Source organism: Geospiza fortis, unplaced genomic scaffold (assembly GCF_000277835.1).
Source record: "Geospiza fortis unplaced genomic scaffold, GeoFor_1.0 scaffold41, whole genome shotgun sequence".
Taxonomy (NCBI): Eukaryota; Metazoa; Chordata; class Aves; order Passeriformes; family Thraupidae; genus Geospiza; species Geospiza fortis.
The window spans coordinates 6,252,334-6,272,470 of NW_005054299.1; the positions used below are offsets into that span (position 1 = coordinate 6,252,334).

The 20,137-nt window shown below is 37.5% G+C and overlaps 1 protein-coding gene across 2 annotated transcripts in view; it reads left to right on the forward strand.

Annotated features, from left to right (window-relative positions):
- MTA3 (metastasis associated 1 family member 3) overlaps positions 1–20,137 on the forward strand; it is a 140,185-nt gene that overhangs the window by 8,011 nt on the left and 112,037 nt on the right. For both annotated transcript variants that reach the window (XM_031059739.1, XM_014308016.2), the window contains exon 4: positions 14,514–14,640. In XM_031059739.1, the coding sequence (XP_030915599.1) occupies positions 14,514–14,640 (127 nt within the window). The remainder of the gene's footprint in view (positions 1–14,513; positions 14,641–20,137) is intronic.

Below are 20,137 nucleotides of genomic sequence, written 5' to 3' on the forward strand. Positions count from 1 at the left end.
CAGTCTTTGACTGAACACTGCCATGTCCACTGAACTTTATCATCAGATGTTGGAGTCTGTACTCAGTTCTTGCCTTTGTATGACTTTGATGTGTTGCAATCAGAAACAAATCCAGTATTCTCTCTCTACTTCAGTTTTTTTTTGCCTGTAAAGCAATGCTCCTATTAGAAGTTCTTATAAAAGTTGGTGAAAAATATTTAATTTGCCAATATGTTTTTATAGTTGCCGTTAAAAGATCTCAGAGTGCTTTACAAACACTGGTAGTTTGTTTTCTATATAATATCAAGAATGTTCCAGCATTCCTGGAAATGGCTCGATCTTGTAGAGCAGTTTAGATGCTGCTGAACCTTCTTACCTTCACTTAAAGGTGATTTGTATATGAGGAGAGGAATATTTTGCCTATTGTCTGTGTTAACTGCCAACATTCTAGATGCATCCGAGAGAAATGAAGCTGTTAATATGCCATCAGATTTTATTTCAGTAGAGCTGCAGGCTAGCAGGTATCATTGAAGATGTTAAGAAAATGAGCTTAACTTGAGCAGTAGTGTTTAGCAGATTACTCATTGATGTTCCCAAAGATACACAAAACTGAAATGTGAATTCCTTTTTGTGTGCCACCAGGTTTTTCAGCATATGGTTGCTGTTGCATAGTAATATTTTTAATACTCAACTCCAGGAAAAACACAAGAATTTTTCCTGCCCTCTACAAAAATAAAAAAAAATTAAATTTAGAAAGTTGTATTAATAAAGTTATGGGTGTGGAGACCCTTGAGGTTGAGGAAAGAGCTACAGAGTAAAATGTCTAAAACACCTTGTGTTCTTCAGTGTTCTGTTATCTCTGTCACATATTTGACTCAGTAGATTTCAAAATTTTTATAAAATACTATAGCTGGACTATTTTTGTCCAATCAGATTGTAACACAACCAGAAACTTGGTGGATTATTTTTTCTTTGGTTCTGGTTCTTTTTCATTGTAGTAGTTCTTGTACATCAAACTAAACAGGTTCTCATGAAGTATTTCTTCAACCACAATCCCTTTTCTGAAAAAATCACTTTAAGATGACTTTTCCTGTTACCTAATTCAAGTCACATAATGTCTTAGAAGAAAAAGTATGTTTTGACTGGAGATTTTATTTGAAATCTTAAATTGTCTTGTTTTTTGGTTTCACTACTTCCCTTGATACCTCTTGTCTTTGCAGCCTATGTTCAGTTAGAAGCACCTTTGGTGGAATGAACCCAAGAGACAAATATTAATTCTTCTACTGCATACAATCAATTTTCTCTGTCTTGATAATTTTAAATGTTGAAATAATTCATAGTTTCTCCAAAAAAAAAAAAAGTTCCAAACAACAAAAATCAATTCCATGGTGAATACTTTTTTGGTCTTGCTTATGGTCATGTTGGTGAAAAAAACCCAAAACAAAATAAGTGTTTAGAACTTAAGAGCTCAATTGATTTGTGTCTCTTACAGTAGTCTGAGTAACACTTCCATGGAATTTTGTAGATTTTGGAAAATTTTTTGTTAGGTTACAGTTGATTTTTTTCAATTGCACTTGGTGAGCAGACCTCTCTTGCTTGCTGTTAAGAAAAGAAATCTGTTGATACCACCCTGTGATGAAAGATACCATTTTTCTGGATTTTTCTGGTTTGACAAGAGAAAAAGGAGCTAAGGGCTGGAAAGACAGAGCTGGGAATGAAAGGTAGGAGAGTCTCTTGAATTGTATATAAGGAAGGAGGCTTGGCTGCTAGATATGCCTGAGGAGTGGGTGAACAGACTCGTGTAACTGGTTCAGTGAGATACTGCCTGGTTAATCTCAAGGCTTCTGTAAATATAAACTGGTGTTTGTTTGCAGCTCAGTGTCCCTGGCTCTGTCATCTCTGTCCACACACACACACACCCCCCGAGAATTAGGAGAAAGTTAGTTTTGATCTCACACAGTTGCCCTCTTCTCTTTGAGAACAAGACATGTTTTTCAGAAGTCACTGTCTGTGAGCAGCTCATCAGAAGGCTCTTGGGTTGGTGAATGGAGACAAAACCAAATATAGTAAGCCAGGAAATTTGGGTGTATAGGTTCCAGTGTTGCTTTTGTTGGAATTTTACATGCTAATATTATTTGCAGTCATCTGATAGAGACATGTAAACGAAGCAGTAGCAAATTCAGTTTTGTTGTGTTGCTTCTGGAAATCCTGAAGTCTGTGATGTGGGAGAAACACACCCGAGGAGGACCATTTAAGGATGATACAGATAAGGAATTCTTTAATCAGTGGCAAAGTAGCTTTTATGCTAAGACATATTAGTCTATCATTTTCACTGAAAATGAGCTTGGGGTTTTTGTGAGGAAGACATGATCTCTTTAATCTCCTGAGACAAGGGAGCATCAAGTTTTCCTTCATTTACCCAAGAGAATGCCATCAGTTGTAATTTATTTGAAAAGGGGGGAGAAAATTCAGAACTTGCTGCAATACAGCAAGCCCTGTTGAAAACTACTTCCTTGTCATCAAGGAAAAACTTGTCTCAAGGCTCCCAATTATTCTTTTCAAGGGTGCTTTGGGTAGTGTCATAAATTATGTGTTTTCTTCATTTGATTTTTGTTCAAGAACTTGTGAATGTTTTCTCTTCTCAACAGGGAAAGCAATAAAGAAGCAGTAATGAGGAGTGTTTTGCTTCTGACAATATCTGAGTATTCTTTTTGTGACTGACATTTAGAATTAGTAGCTATATTGTCTCATTAACAAATTTACTGTCAACTCTTGTAGAATTATTAACTTCTGTGTCTGGTCAGGCTCCTCCTTTGGTGCCGAATGGCTTGTTAGATTGTGAATGTTAATGATCTTCTCCTAATGGATGAATGGATTTACAACAAAGTTCATAATTTTAGGAGTTCCTAGCTCTTAGGGAAAACTTGCATAAACACATTTTTTTCACCTGTGTATGTGTGATCTGCGTTTTGATCATGCGTGGCCTCTTCGCATATCAAAATTGTCCATTCTGTGCAATTTGTATAACTACATCTGAATTTTTGCATGGACTGAATTTTTGCTAGCTTCATCTTTAGGCCCCCAAAGTCTAAACTTACAATTTTGGGCAAGTGTGTGTAGGTTAATTTTCTTTCAAATTCAACAACCTTCTTTTCAGAGCAGAAAATTTAAGAGACTTGAATACATTGCTGCCAATTTCTCTGAATGTAAAAACAAACTAAACCTAAAATCTGGATTAATTCTCTGAATTTGCTGTGAAGAGTGGAAAGCTGCAAAATATCAGTTCATGTTTATGCTTAAAGCTGTTTATAAGATATATGAAGCTCAGTTTTTATTTTTATTACTTAAATACCAGAAGTATTTATTTAGTAAGTTTCCTTGGTAAAGAACTCAGTAGGGTACAAAAGGTGTCACTTTTTTGAGCTCTACTCCCAAAATAAATTCTTCATATTTGAGTCTTTAGAAGGAGAGAGTATTCACAGAAAATTGCCAAAGCATTGAGCATTCCCCTATTTCCCTGTGTTTCTTAGGATTCACTTCCTCGTGGTCAGGTTTAAATACACATGCCATTGTTACTGTATTTGTTCAGTGTTCCTTTTGATTCGTGGAAAACATGTAACTGTTTTCTCTCAGCTGCTTTCCTGCCTCATTCGTGTTTCTTGATTGTGCATGCACGTGATCCTACACTGTTTTCTTGGTACCCTTAAAATACTTGTAGTATTTAAATGGATATTATTTATCATAACTTTTTGTCTCATGAAGAAAAGTAGCTTTCCATAATCTCAAATGGTTCTACTTCTTTTTCTTTTCCCTTGGCTCCTAATTTTAAGTCACTTTTCCCACTTTCTTGCCAGTGCACCCACACTGTACCAAAGCACCTGAGGCATAAATTTTAGCCTACAAAAATATTGCTAGGTTATCTCTAGCTGTAAAGTTCCAATGAGATGCATTTCACATCTTCAAAGAGTTCTCTGATAGTCTAATTGAATCAGCAGTTTATATAATTTATAAATTTGAATGAGGTAAACCCACCATTAATATAGAAAGACTTTCCCATCATGCAGTGGCAAATAAATGTGTGATGTGGGAATCAGGTCTATGATTTAAAGGCTTACCAGCAGTAATTCTTGAATGTCTGTATTCTGCAGTGGAATGAAGTGTGCAATAGTTTCCCTTGGTAATACTCATGCATGCCTCTAACTGCACACATGCTGGTGGAGGTGGAGCTTTTCAGCTTGGGCAAGGCTCTGTGTGAGAATGAGTGTAGCACTTCCTACCCCAGCTGATTCATGCAGTGCTGTGTTTGTGTATATATATATATCTATATATATTTATGGTGTGAGGTATTATGGACTAGGTAGAAGTAGCAGATAAGATGAATGTATAAAGCAGCTGTGTGATTTGTCTGTAAACTCTCTTTCTGTTAAAGGTAGTCTGCACAAGTAACAGGACTCAGTTAGCAAATATGTTGAGTTTGTCATGCCCCAAACCACATGGAGTGTGTGGCCAGAGTGGCTGTGCTGTTTCACAGCGCAGTTTGTCTGTTTGATCAATATTTTGTTTTTTACCTCAGCTACTGTTTGTAACCCTCTCTGATCAAGTGAAGATTTGTAGTGTGAATCTGCTTTGCTTCTGGTTTTGATATGCAACAAGTGATTCTGTGATCCTTGCAGAGAAATTGTTTTGTACTGATGTAGAATATGTCACTCCCAAGAGCAAAAAAAGTTTGAGTGGTAAAAAGGGCAATTTTTTTCAGTAAAAGCCTGTTCTACAGTATCAAATTCCTAAAAGACTTCAGGAAGATAGGTAGTTCATTTTGACTGTCACCTACTGCCTGAATCCAAAACCTGTTCGAGGATTTATCACAGTATATAGGATGTCTCTGTGCAGGTTGCAGAGTTGCTGGGCTATGCATAGAGCACTATATATGCATATATCCAGGGGTTATGTGAGTGCATATGCCTTTTGTACTTGTACAGCAGGTTAAACATCTATCTAAAACCAGCACAACTCAATTAGCTATCTTCCTGTTTTTGATATGCTGAATGATAGAATTAATTTTTTATTTTGTTCTTGTTTTTGTGTAGTATTGTGACAGTGATATGCAGTGATGAAGGGAGTCATCTTTCAGTTTCCTGTATTAAAAGTGCAGCCTTGTTTTGGCTTAAGCCAGAGTAGAAATAGTGTTGGCAGAGTCAGTGACCTGTAACCCAGACCCTACAGGGTACTGTGGCCCGTTGCTGTGTGGCAGTGCCTTTAGGCAGATCCTTTGTCTGATGCTGCTGTCAGGAGTGAAATCCTGATGCAGTTATTCTCAGTAGGCCCTCAAGAGGACAAGGACTCAGTTGCCAAGTATTATACAAGAAAAAAGGTTTTGATATATGGACAGCTTTTATATTTACATTTGCCTTCAAATGGGGGCTAGCTTCATCTACCTTCATAATGCTCTCCCCTTTCTTTTAATTTTTAATTTTTGGTTTTAATAAAAGGAAAAAAAGCCAGAATCAAAATACTGAAAATTTACCATATATGCGATGAATAAGTGAAGATTTTTGATATTTTACTCACTGCAACAAAAATGGTATTTGGACATGTTGTCTACAAAGCAAAGTACTGAGAGTAGAAGAAAAACTTTGTTGATTTACTTGGGAATGGCATATGTATTAAAATTTGAATAGCTAATGCAAGGTGATGTTATTCCTACACTTTTTTTTTTTGTTTGTTTGTTTGTTTTTCCTTCTGGCTTCAGAATGAATAAATTAAAATGATTTAATTATTTAAAGTAATACATATATTAATATCTCTTTACGCTTTTCAGAGTTCATATGTATAGTTTCTGTAAATTATTATCTCGTTATCTATGTACAGGCATTAAGAAAGTAATGTATCCCGGAAGGTAAATCTCTAACATAGTTGATGGAAAAAAGATGGAAAAAAAATCAGCCTTTAAGTCTTGCACAGACCATCAGAGTGAATGAACTCTTCTTCCTGGTTGTCTTGTCAGGTCTACATAGACAGAAAAGCTTTCTTACCATGTTGGCATGGAGCAGGCATTCTCTTGGATAATATTTTTCTCATTTCCTAATCCCACATCTAGAGCCTTAATGTATCTTGATTGAGTTTATCCAAGAACAGGATATACAAATCCTTTTATTTTCTTTCTCTTTTTTCCCCCCTTTTCTTTCATTTTATTTTCTTCCTACTTCTTCTTTCCTTCCTGCAAAAAATCCAACAAAATTCAGCCCTTCTGTAAGGAGATGCTGTAGAAGATAAATAATTTGTGTTTTATAAGCAGAATCATATGCCATCCTGAGTAGGGGTAGGAGAGTTCTTGTACAATCTGTGCCTTTTCATCTCTGCCAATAAATTTTGAAAAGTTGTTTATCAGCTTTTGAGGATGTGAACTGAATGTTAGAAAATCAGTTTAGATCTCTGAAACTCTGTAGTTATTGTCACATAGTGCAAGAAAATGCCAGTGTAGATCTTAAACATGGACTTTGGATTCTTACAGAAAATATAAGAGCACATTTTTTTGTGTGCTTTGTTCTTCTCATGCTACATTTATTATTTTTTTATATATTAACATTACATTTTCTTAAGGAGAGACAACCATGCAGCTTGTTAACCAACTAGATCAAACAGACCTGTTGCCTATGCTAAAGGAAAGATAATCTTGTTAAAACAAGATATGAGCAGGAGTTTCACAGAAAAAATGGTGAAAATCTTAGTGATGGGAAAAATTATTAATAGCAGCTGTCTCAGGAAAATGGAATATACAAATCTCCCTTTTATTAAAATCAGGTGTAGTAGTTATTCAAGCAGGCTACATGACAGTGTTGCAGGTAGCCTTTGTATTTCTTGAGACAGATAATGGATTTAAAAATTATTTCTTGGGTGCTGTCAGATTAACCATGTACCCTTTTGCTTGTGGTGGTCTGCCAGCCTGGATTTGAGGGTAGAACTAAAATTTCCTTTCTTTCCCACACAGCTCTAAACATATGCACACTTTGGAAAAACCACTAATTGACTTCTGATTCAGCTGATGAGCTGGATGTAACCAGTAACTGGATGTTCATCATGTTGCAAATACCAGTGTCCATGGCACAGTTTTGAGTCTGCTGCTTGCTGCTCCTAATGAGCTGCTCCCAGAAACACCACCCAGGACGGTTGCTCTCACATCCTGCAGCAGCTTGCTGTAGTTGATACAGATGTACACATGACCAAACACAACCTGAGCCCTGTAACAGGATATTTTTCTCATTTGGGAGTATTTGCATTTGAATAGGTGATACAGAAATCAGGTAAAAGGGGAAAAATCTAGTTGAAGTTTATGATACATAAGCCAGCTTTTTCACCACTGCCAGCGTGTTATTGATCTCATGCTTCTGTAGGACCTTCTGTTCTGTAGTGTTGTTACAAACTAGCTTTCAGCGCTGAAAAATGGTTAAAGAGCTATTGTGCTTGCTTTTGCATTTATTCATGTTATATTTAATTTATTAGAATCTATTTATTAATGTAGCACATCATGATTCATAGTACTTATGGAGGTAATCCTTCCTTGCTTTCCACCCACAAGCTCCTAGCTCTCAAAAATCTCCAGAACCAGCTATCAAATAACCCCCACCCATCAAGTTTGGGAAGGTGAACTTTTCTGCTAATTAAAGGTGTGATGGTTTCCATAAAATATTTTTTCTACAGACCTGTGATAAATGTGATATGGTTGTCCAATTGTTTATGACTGACTTATTATCCTGGAAATTGTTATTATCATAACATGCTGCTTGAAAGTATCCAAAAAACCATTTTACATTCTTTTGGAAATAATTTTTATTATTGGACAGTAGGTGTGGCATATTAGTTCTTAATGGCTACACAGTAGTTATTTCTTTGTTTTGTGACCTTCGTTAGAAAAATAATGATGAGGTAGTTTGGGAGGATCACCTGGATAACTGTGTAGGAAAACTGGATAATCCCTTAGAGGCCACATGTATATCCATGCTATCCAGCAGGATGTTCCCTGTAAACACGAGGCGATCACTTCTTTTTTTCCTACCTGAAAAATTGCTCAGATTCATGCTTTAGATTGCAATATGCTGTTTACATGACTTGTAATGCATACAAACTGTTCTTTGGATTTCTTATCCTATTTGAAACTAACAGCAAATATCGAATTGATGTTAGACATTCTAAGTCATCTGAACATTGCAACAGACGTGGTATATGTAAAGCTAATTAATTCAGCTTTGGGAAATGCTTCCTCACTCAAATTGAAAGTGTAACCATGCATAGTCTAGCTCACAAAGTTGATTAAACGGCCTTACTACAGCTTTAGGGGATTAAATATCACAACTAAGTTAGTACAATGAAACGTGGCAAGAAGCCTTATGCAGATGAGCAAATTGGCCAACTGCTAACGTAAGAGACCTCTTCATTCACAGTCTGAATAAACCTGTTCAGATGGTTAGACTTACTGTTTTTCTTTTGTATGAAATTTGGCAGTAATTAGATTTACTCTCTCTCCCCCAAAATCTATATTTATAATTGTTACTGCTATAGCATCTATCTACCAAATGAGCATTTGAAGTTTTTGCTACAACCATCTAAGCTTAAAGAGACTTATGCACAGCCACCTTTCCTTTGATGTGTGTGGTAAACTTTCTGCTCTTCAGCATTCCCAGCTTTTTATCTGTAGGTTTGAAAATATGTTGTTGATACCTGAAATGTACATATTTTTTAGTCTGAGCATCGAAGAAAAAGGAAAGGAAGGAAAGGAAGAAAGTTTGTAAAGTTTTCTGAAAGTGGGACTTTCTTTGAATACAAAATTCCAATCTCATACTGATCTAATACAATTTAAAAAATATTTTAAAAAACAATGAAATGGCTGTGACTCTGCAAATGTTGTTGGTGGTGATTTGAATGCTTGCATAAGCTGGATACATCTAAGCTGAGGTATGGTTTCAAGCAATTAAGGTAGGAAGTTAATGCACTGTAGCTTTGGGTACTCTGCTGTTTTCATCCAGCATTGGTCTGTGCTGCTCTTGAAAGGAGTCTTGTGTTTTCCCATTATGTCTTCTCAGTCTCCTATTTCTGCTTTTTTCTCTTTCTCTTTTTCTTTATTTTTTTTTTCTTTGTAGCAGGCCAAGCAATTGCAGTGGACCTGGATTAAGGGACAAGTAGGTGAATAAAAAACTGATTGCATGGTGTGAGTCAGAGGGTGGTGGTTAAGTGTCCACATTGTGTGTGGAGTCTGGTGGGAATCTCCATGGGGACCTTCTTCAGCAGTGACTAGAGCAGGCCATGTGCTGCACTCTTATCATCTTTGCAGGTGACACAAGAACGAAGGGGGTGGCCAGGTGCTGGGGAAGGGCTGGTATGCAGGGGTTCCTAGAAAGCAGGAGGAGTGCTTTGTGCAGAACGGGACAAACGCCCCTAGGAGGGGAGAGCTCCTGGCAGGAGCATAAGCTGAGAGCAGGAGGGCTTGGGGGAGCAGCTCTGCAGGAAAGGCCCTGAGGCTGCCCACAGACAACTCCCTGACAAGGAAAGGAGTTGGCCAAGAGCAATCTGGGCTGTATCACCAGGCACATAGCCAGTAGATCTAGGCAAGAGATTATTCCCCCTGATTATTCAGCACCCATTGCATTACATCAAATTCTATTGCATCTAGTTTTAGGTTCCTGATAAAAGGAAAGTTGCTGAAAATTGGAATGCATTTGGCAAAAACCATTATGATGAGCTCTTGCCCTTCTAGGAGAGTCATCTGGAATTGACCTTTCTCAATTTGGAGAAGAGGTGGACTCCCAGTTCCTGTGGGGGTTATAGACCAGGAGATGGAGTTGAACTCTCGACAGTGACTAAATTGAAACAGGAGTGATTCAGATTAATTAAATACGTGTAGAAGCTTTTCTCCATTACTGGGGGATGGAGAGCTTATGTGGTCTTTTGTCTTCAGAGATTTTCAATTACTGAGTACCAGGGACTGACCTCACAGCTGAGCCTATTTTGAAATATAGTTTTTGCAAGGGACCTCCTGAGGCCTCTTCCAGCCTGAATTACTCTGTTTCCATGATTTTTGGTAGAATTTCCAGATTCCAACTCTAACTGGAAAGAGTGCTGTCAGCATTTTGGTGGCAATAGAGGGATAACTTCCTCCTTTCTTTTAATACTGAAGATTTACTTCTCCTCCCTGAAGATAGTCTTCAATGTTTAAACTAATCTCTCTTACTCTTGCAGTATACAAGGAGAGCACATGGGGGATTATTTTGATTTAGTTAAGGGAGAGTAGTATGTCCAAGGAATTGACCTTGCTTTGCTAGCTGATGGTTAACCATACAGTTTTTGGAGCTGCATTTAAACTTTTAAATGTCTTTCAGGACTTTAAAAAAAGAAATTTTTATTAAATGGGAGTATTGTATTTCTAGAGACTTGCCCTCAGTTTATTTTCATTTTAGTTGCAGAAACAAGCAATTCTTCCTCATTGCAAGCTTGACTCATCACATAATTGTAGACAGAGATACTGTATACAAAGTTTAGGTGGCAGGTGTAGGGGTATAGAATATAAGAAAATAAAGATAGTGTAGAAAGTAATCTTACCCCTAAGGAGTTGCAGCTGGGCCAGTTATCAAAGATTAGGAACAGGCCTGACTTTACCAGGCCACAGCTGTAACCCATGAGAAGAAGAGTGCTATAAAAGAGTGGGGTGGCTGGTTGGGAAGGGCACTGGAGTCAGTTGGCTACTTTGTGAAGAAGAAAGGCTCAGTGCTCTGAGGAGCTGCCCACGAGAAACACCAAGAAGGTATGAAACTTTTGTGATAAGGAGACAACAGTCTGGAACCCCTGCAATAAGATGACAACAGGCATGGACAGTTTTCTTCTTAGGCTCTCTAATACTACAATTTTCTAATAGTAAATCCCACAAATTAAATGGAAGAGGGAAAAAAGTGTGTTCATGCTGTTTAAAAGTGGTGATGCATATGTAAAATGAGTGAGGGTTGCAGTTTTCTTTCTGGTATCCATTGCTTAATGGTGTCAGTTAAGTCTCATTTATATCAGATGGGAAGGTTTCAGTGCTGTCCCTGAAAGTATCACCACCAGATCACTCTGATATTCAGGATCACTGTAATTGTTTACTACTGATGATTAGAAAGCCCACATATAATAACTAGACCACAAGTTTTAAAAGCTCATTGGCGATGCCTGCTTTTGCTCACTAGGATTTTTCTTCTAAATAATGAAATATTTCTTGTAAACTGGGAGAAGTGCCACAAAACAGCATTATCTTAAATTTTGCCCAAGGCCTAAAGGGAAGTGTGTAATTTTCAAAATGTGATTGTGTGTATGTATGGAGTATTCATCTTTGGAGCCATACCTAAGAGTTCAAAATTATATTTAGCTGAGCAATTTTAAATTGATTTTTTTTTTTGATCTCTCTAATCATGGAACAATGAGGTCTATGTATGTCATCACCATATTGCTACATAAAAATATTTACTCACGCTGAGATATTGCTCTTCTTCCCTTCCCGCGTGCTGAAATGTGCTTAGCTTGGTGCTACTTTATGATTTCCTGTAGGTACCTTCTGTTTCACTCCTTTTGATAGAAATAATCTCTTCTTGGATGGCAAATGAAATTCACATGTGCTGTAAATCAAGTCAAAGATGTGAAGAGATCTCTAAAAGTTTTGCAAGGTTGTTGCCACTTTCCTTCTAATGGGTAGTAAGGCTTGATAATTGCAAAAACCTGCTTCAAAAGCAGCTCTCTGGAGGTTTCTTCAGATGCAGAATTCTTTGTGTTGCCATCAAGCAAACTTAGCTTCCTCCCTTCTTTATGCTGTCCAGTTTCCTTTCCTGGTGCATGTTTGTATAATTGCTGGGACAAATTATTACTTATTTTACTAAATCCTACTGTGAACATTGGTTTTATATTTTAATGCTGAAGCAGGAAATGGTAACATTTTCCTGATGGTAAATTGTGTTGAGTAGATGGAACTGTTCTGTGTCTGGCCATGGTTTGTTCTACTTATTACCCAGCTTGTCAGATCATCCTGTGTAAAACATCTGTTTTATTTCTAAAAATACAACAAAAAAATTTACGTTGTTTCATATTTATGTTCAGAGTGTTTTATGAGATGGGTCTAAGAGACATTTGGTTTCAGCTTCAGGCTATTGGATCAACATTTTCATGTCTAATGTAAGATGAGTGAAATAAATTTGCTTAAAGGTGGTGGGTTTTCTTAATTTTTAAAATTTAAATTATTACTTGAGGAAGATATTGAGATGAGCATAGGTGTCTAAAGCCATTTTAAACTCTGGAATATCATCTCTGGCTTCCTGCAACAACTTTAAGATGGTCCATATGGTCCTTGTGTTTTGTGCCTTATCTGCAGTCAGATGTTTTTGATGTTGACCAAACTTGTGTTTGGATGCCTAAATTACTTAGGAATAAAGCCCTGAACCCAAGGTAACTGGAAGAAATATTAATGCTTGAACCTGGCAATCAAAATGTAGCTTGTAATGGTCACTTACTGTAATAAACAGTTGTAGAAATTAATTGCTGGAAACATTGGTGTGGTATAACCCCAACTAGCAACAAAACACCACACAGCTGTTGGCTCACTACCCCAGGTGGGATGGGGGAGAGAATTGAAATTAAAAAACAAAGGAAACCAAGGAATTAATTCAGTGCTTCACATGGGTAGGCAGGTGTTCATCCATCCCCAGGACAGCCGGGGTCTGTTACGCACAACAATGACTTGGGAAGGCAAAACATCATCACTCCAAATGTCCCCACTTCCTTCTTCTGTCCCCAGCTTTATATGCTGATCATGATGCCATGTGGTATCCTCTGGGTCAGTTGGGGTCAGCTGTCCTGGCTGTGTCCCCTCCCAGCTCCTTGTGCCTCCCCAGCCTCCTCATTGATGGGGTGAGGAGTAGAAATGGCCTTGGCTCTGGATAAGCTCTGCTCAACACTAACAAAAGCATCCCTGTGTTATCAACAAATACAAAACACAGCCCTATACCAGCCACCTTGAAGAAAATGAACCCTATCCCAGCACAAACGTAAACCTTTTAATATGAATTTCTGTTTTTTAATTAACTATTTGCCTAATTAAAAAATGCTTCACCTTGGCATAGATTTCTTTTAAGATTTATTTACTGTCAGTACTACAGATGCCAAAATAATTCTGACTTGAGTTATAGTTTGACTTGAACCCGTACATATGCCTGGTGAGGCTGTGGGTTGTCAAGTGAGATGGGTGAAATTCTTGTTTTCATTTTTGTTTTCTTGCTCTTTTTCTCCACAAAACATGCCAAAACAGGGAAGGGGATGGGGGTGTCTATAGCAAGATAGACTTAAAGTGGAGTTGGATTTATCAGGATATGTTGTTATATCACTTTTGTGAAAAGAACTATTAGAAGTGGAATGAACTACACACAGGCATGATTAAAAAAAGTAGTAGTGTTGCATTTGGAGAGAACTGTGGTTGCTATGAGGATGCAGGCAGGCTTCAATTTGAAATAGTCTTTGTAGGTTGGTTGTAAAAATGGTTATTATTAGTAGAGAGGGTGAGGTCCTCTGTTGTAGGTAGTTACATGAAATACTATTTCATGCTGAGGTTCTGTTGTTGAGTTTCTGAGAGACATTTTGTAAACTACACTTGTTTTTGCAGGTGATGGATAATTTACCAGGTAGAAAGTTGCCAAATCTTAAAGAAGTTTTTAAAGGGTCTGTTATTTTGCATCCATTATTCAGAGAGACTTTTTGCCCTTTTTGGGAAGCTGGAGAAAGTACAGATTCAAGTTCCACATGTCCCAGAAATCCACTAGGAAGGCAGATTTAAGCCATCAAGAATCCCAGGGTAGCTCTTTTGGAGAGCCTGCCATTGTGTGACATGTTAGCAAGCAATGGGAACATTGCCCTTCAATTCTATATGTGACTCTTTCTAGTGTCTGCTTTTATTTCTCACTGTCTTACTTAAAATAGAAACAACTTTAAATCTTATTTAAATATGCAAATTCACTGCATTTGTTGCCAGTATGGAAGAAGGTTTACATAGTGGAAGACATTAGACTTTTTCAATTTTTTAGACTGATTTTGCAGTCTTGGACTTCAATTATGTTTAGTAAATTTCAGTCCACAGAAAGTGTGCTTTTCTCCAGGACTTCTGTAAAAGTTTTAGTACTAGTAATATTGGCAAGAGAACGTCAAATCCAAAACTGGTCAACAAGCAAGAGAAAAAAACAGAGGAAAGAAGATGAAAAAAGAATGAGTAATGTTGACAGGATTGTTCTTAAACTGTGTGAAAGACATCAATGCGTAGTACAGAGGAGAGGAGCATGATTTTTTAAAGGGTTGAAGTAGAAGTGTATAATTCAAAATACTTAACATTCTGTCAAGTTACATAAACTGTAGTCTTGTTAAACTCTTCTTTGAAATACTAAAGGAGGTTGCTAAGGGGTGGGGGGATGTCAAACGAAATGGCTGCAGTGATGTTATGCAACAGAGTTAATTTCGACCTACGCTCTGCTTCTCTGCAGAAGAAGTTGAAGAAGAGTCTGAAACTACAATTGAGGTTGATTTGACTGATAAACAGAAACATCAGTTGAAGCACAGAGAGCTTTTCCTTTCTCGCCAGTATGAGTCGCTACCAGCAACGCATATCAGGTAAGAAGTAGTAAATACAATTTATCTGTGTGTTCTGCTGGGTGGATTGCCTGCCCATAGCCCATTTGCTGGACTGCTTCAGCCTTGCAAAAGGGTGTCACTGATCTTAGCTGAGTTGGGCCAGATTGCCCCATGAACTGCTTTGGAAGCACCTCTGTTTTTTCCTTCTGTTACTTGACATTTGAGCCTTAGAAGGGACAAGAGTCTCAGAGCTCTAGCTTGGCAATTGATAGCATCAGTTGATAGTTCAGTGGAAAGTCAGTCTGTTACTGCTTTGGAAGAGCTAATTTTTTTTTAGTTATTCTGCTGGCCAAAGGAAGCTTGACCATTTTGTCTGGCCTGGAAAACAGCAGATGGGTTTGGAAAGGAGGCAGTGACTCATTGGTCAGATCTGCAGTTTAGGGCTACATGCATGTAAAATCACTACATGTGAAGAAGTCATGACTGAGTTTGGCTAAATGTCGCAGAAGCATTTCAAGTGTTGTTTTAAATTGCCTTTAATGGTAATGTAGGAAGAGGCTTGCAAAAGCTCGAAAAGTGTTTGTCAACTTCTTTCTGTAAGTGATGTAGGTGCTCACATCATCTTCTATTTAGCAGTCAGGAAAACTTTTTGTGTTGGAATGAGGGGATGATGAATCTAGAAATGGAAAAGAAATAGCACAGTGATGGGGAGAGTCTAATTTAGTGAGAAAAAATGCATTCTTACATTGCATTCTTAAGGAGTTTTCATTTCCTTATTACATCTAGCTTCCCCCAGCTATTTCAGACCATAAGTGTCTAGAAGTTGCCAAAAAAAAGGTACATATTGTCCAACGGAAGAAGCACATTGTATGTGTATATTTATTTTCTCTCTTATTAGCAAATCACAAAGTCATGGAATATTCTGTGTTGGAATGGACCCACAAGCATCACTGAGTCTAGCTCCTGGCCCTGCACAGCACCATCTCCAAGAATCCCACCATGTGCCTGAGAGCATTGTCCAAACACTTCAAGCTCAGGCTTGGTGCTGCAAGCACTGCCCTGGAGAGCCTCTTTTGGTGCCCAGCCACCCTCTGGGTGAAGAACCTTTTTCTAATATCCAACATCAACCTCTCTTGATACAATTCAGGCCATTCCTTTGGGTCCTGTCACTGGGCACCACAGAGATGAGAGATTGATTATCTCTCTTGCTGACAACACAAAAACTGGAAGCTGGAAATTTTTGTATTAATTTCTTGTGCTTTATTCAGCTCCTTCTACTGACTTTGAGAAAGTCATTTAACTGTCAGTTTTCTGCTGCTCCAACTATACCATGGAGATAATAATCCTGTGCAGTTTCTTTTACTTACTTTGACATTTGGATATTGAAATAAGGTATTCTCCTTGCCGAGGGAAGATTACATAGAAGAAGTATTCTAAATGTCTTCTCACCTCACAACTCAGGGAGCAAATACAATAGAGGTTCTCCAGTACATAGTTCACAAAGAAGGCAGAAAAACACGTGAATTCATAGTACATGCCACACAGCAGAGCAGGCAAAAGCAGAGTGATAACTTGCATCTGCTTTTCAGAACAGATGAATGTTGTAGGACTGTGCTGTCACGTGTTACTTAGACCTTTAGCAGACAAATTCTGGAACAAGCTTGATGTTTCAATGTTTTAAAACTCTGTTTTCAAAAGAAACCAGGCAAATACACTGTAAGGTATTCCTGGTATTCCTTACTTAGGTCTTTAACTTACTTGTGTTCACATTCTGTGATTCTCAGTAGTTTTCTTAACTTGTAATAATTTGCTGATCCTCAAAAGAGGATATAAATATTGAGGAAGTGGCACTCCTCTAGCTTTCTTCCATCAGTACTCCAGAATACTCAAGGATGCAGATATCACAGGTTTCTGGGTGTCTGTTTTAGTGTTTGATGTCTGTTACGGTGTTTTTTTTTTTTCCCTGTCATCTATTTTGGATTTTACTTATTGAAACTTTGTCTGCTACCTTGTGTCCTATCATTACTTCTCTGAAAGGAGCCTGGTGCCATCTTAGTTATCAATCTTTTCATTATCTAATTGAACAAAGCAGTAGAATTTCTCCCTTTAGTTGTCATACCTTAAGAGTGAACAAATCCAGTTTAATATCAGCTGCAGACATGTTGAAAGTGTGTTTTTTTCCCTCAGGGTCAGCAACTGGGGGATACCCCCTGTAACCAGCTGTCTGCTGGACTTTGTATCACTCACCACAGCCTTTCCAGTCTGGTGGTTTTTTCCAAGCTTATTGTCTACTTGTCTAGTCCATATGTTTCCAATCTTCTTGAAGGGCGCTGGGGCACTGCAGGTCTTGCTGAAGTCAGGTTCAATGACATTCTCTGGTTTGCCATGTTGGTTGCCTCCATATAGAAAGGTAGGAGATATTTGTGCAATCAAAGCCAGGGTAGCTGCATGATATTGGCCTTTGCTCTAAGCACTTACAGTTTTAGCCCTTAGGAAAAACTGGTTTTACAGGAGTAAATGGTACAATGGTATAAGGTGGAGATAGGAGGTTGGAAATTGGTTCTCTCCAGAGTAAGAACGCAAAAACTCAACCCCTCTGGAAGGGAGAGGAGAAAGTTCAAGTTGATTTTAAGAGACTGGAGGAGGTTTTTGACAGCTACAGATCTTGACCTTTTCCTGAGATCTTCAGCCAAGAAAAGTATCTGAGACTAACTGCATTTTTGTTGAAATTGAAGGAGTAAAAGAATTTTACTTAGTATGGTTTTATTTAGCTTTTACGTATAAAGTTTTACTGCTTTTGTTTTGTCTTTCTTCTTTTCTTAACTTTACCCTTTTTATGTTTTTGAAACTGAATGGTAGAGGAAATTACTACTACTGTCACTAAGGTTGCTTTTGTTGTAGTTCACAATTCCAAATACAGTGATGTCTCATTTATACACCTGTTGACATTACTTTGTAGTTGAAGCTCCAGAGTAACTACCTGGCAGTAATTTATTGGGTTGGATTTCTTTGATGTGCATGCCTGATTCTGGAGCTTTTTGATCTGCAGCTCTGGATTTTGAATAATTCTGTTGCAATCTGTTTGTTCTTGTATTAGTGAAACACACTTTCATTCCTCATTCTGATAGTTTTATTTTGTTATATATACATTATATGTAACTGGTTTGATATGTAATTTGTTTTGTTAGAAACGCTGGGATTTTTTTAGACTTCATCTTGTCTCTCCTTTAAATTAGTTGTCACTATGCCATTTCAGGGAGCAGCAAAAGTTTTGGCATAAAAAACCCCTGGAGAGCCAGATTTAGAAAATAATTAGAAGTGCATAGTGTAGTAATTAAGTGTGGCAATGGTGCTTTGTGTGCAGAGTTCTTGCAGTGGAATGTGTTTCAGAAGGTGGAATTACCTAGCTTGTTCTGGAGTCATGGTGTGTGGCACGGAACAAGCTCAAGTATCAGTCTGGGGATCAAAGACAAGGCTGGTTACCTTCCTACCTACTTGTCAAGTTACAAGGGAAATTAGTGCCTCTTCTGTCTGCTCAAATGTGTGCAGTCAGTGACACCCCTCCAGTGGATTATCTCCTTCCTTCCTAATCCCTGCATGCTGCAGGGGCAGTTTTGCTGGGCTCTGTAATCCCAGTGTCCTTGTCACAGCTGTCCTGCCTGCTGGACTCCCTGTGCCACTCTCCTTCATTAATGTCACACAGGGAATGCACCCAGGGTTGGTGCAGGTGGCTCCTCTTTGCATCCCAGAGAGGGGCTGAGTTCAGCCAGTGCTGGGTACTTGGGCTCTCAGAGGTTTGAGCATTACCAAATACAGCATTTTGGAAAGGTGTGAAAAGTTACAGGGGAAAGAATGGTGGAAGGTGTCACAAAGTTGAAATTATCTGCCAGTGTTGCAAAATTCACCATAAAACTTAGCATGTGGTAAAAGTGGGTTCTTGCGTAAAAATCTGCAAATGGTTATCTTGTTGGAGATGCACTGGGTTATGAGCCTTGAACTTTAAAATTTTTTTCCTTCTTAATCTCTCAAGAGTTAATAGGTATTAAACATGTTTAGATTGTTGTAAAAGATTTATTGGTGTCTAAGTTCATTTGTAATTGCACTAAAGTTAAATATTTCTTACAAATTGTGCAGAGGAATTTATTTATACAGCAAGGGTTCATCTTATTTCAATATCTTTGCTTATTTCTTGTTTGCTTATTTGGTTATTCATTTGCTTATATATTTTTATATATATTTGCTTCTTTGCTTATATATTCCAGACTTGAAGTTGGGGGTTTTTTATGTAAGATGATGATTATATTTTAAGTGTTTGGAAAGTATAAATAAGCCAGGCATTCTCAGATTTCGTAATAAAGGCAGGTGGGAATCTTTTGGACAGCTTTAGACAGCAATAAAAACCTTCACCCCCTTCAGGGGAAAAAAAAAGTAAATATTTTTTTTCTTGCATTTCAATTTACATATGTAGGATATCTGTACATTATATAGATGTTTGTCATTATGGGGTTTGTTCAAATAACTGTAGTAAATTTACACCCTAATCTTTAATGGGCAGTGTTTATTCAATCTGCAGTTGGATAAACTAAGTGTTTATTATGTTTTCTAGAGGATTCTATTTGTTGTTTGTCATGAACAGCAAATTCAAGTTTTCTATGCACCTATGGAAGAAAAACTTTCTCAGCATTGATTCTGATATATTCTTACGCATATCCTTTATTTTAAAAACTGACAAACAAAAGGCAAAACCAAGAAAAGAACCCTTAAAATTATCTTAAGATGGTCAAGGCTTGGTTTATTACTTCTGTTCCAGCACAGAAAGGTCTTCTTGAGCCTTTTAAAAATTGTGATTGCATAAGATAGTTTTATTAAAAGCTGATTAATATGATGGAGGAGAATGTGCCTGTGCATATGTGATGGTAAAGAGCATCCAAACAGTCAGATTATGAGAAGAGTTCTTCCATTTTTATTAAGCAATTTGTACTGACTGGATTTTTTTGCATGTAAATATACAAAAAAGTGTACTTAAACTTCTAAAGTACCAGTCTATAAGGTTCTTGGTTTCCTTCTTTTGACATTATTCTGATCATTAATGGAATTCAGAATGCAGCATTAATTGTTTTTTTTAGTTTGGTGTTTTGTTAATTTTTTAATTGTTTGGTGATGGTGTTTTTTGTTATTTTGGTGGTTTTTTTTTTTTTTATGGTACCCTTGCTCTTGGGTAGACTAAAGAAACTTTGATAGGTACCACTTTGTAGACATAGAAGAAAAAGTAGCTTAAGAATGCTGTTTATATGAACGTATCATGCTTACAAACTGTAACCTTGTGGTGCTCTTTAGATGTGTTATAAATGACTCAGTTGTTTAAAGTATCAATATTAGTGAGTCCTGATCAGATCATGCAGAAGAAAGACCAGCAAAAAATAAAGTTGTGTGATACAACTAAGGTGTAGAGAAATCCTTTTTTTCTGAATGTGGCATTCCTTAACTCAAAACACAACAAATGCTCTGAAGCTCCAGACAGATATGGCAGGTCATT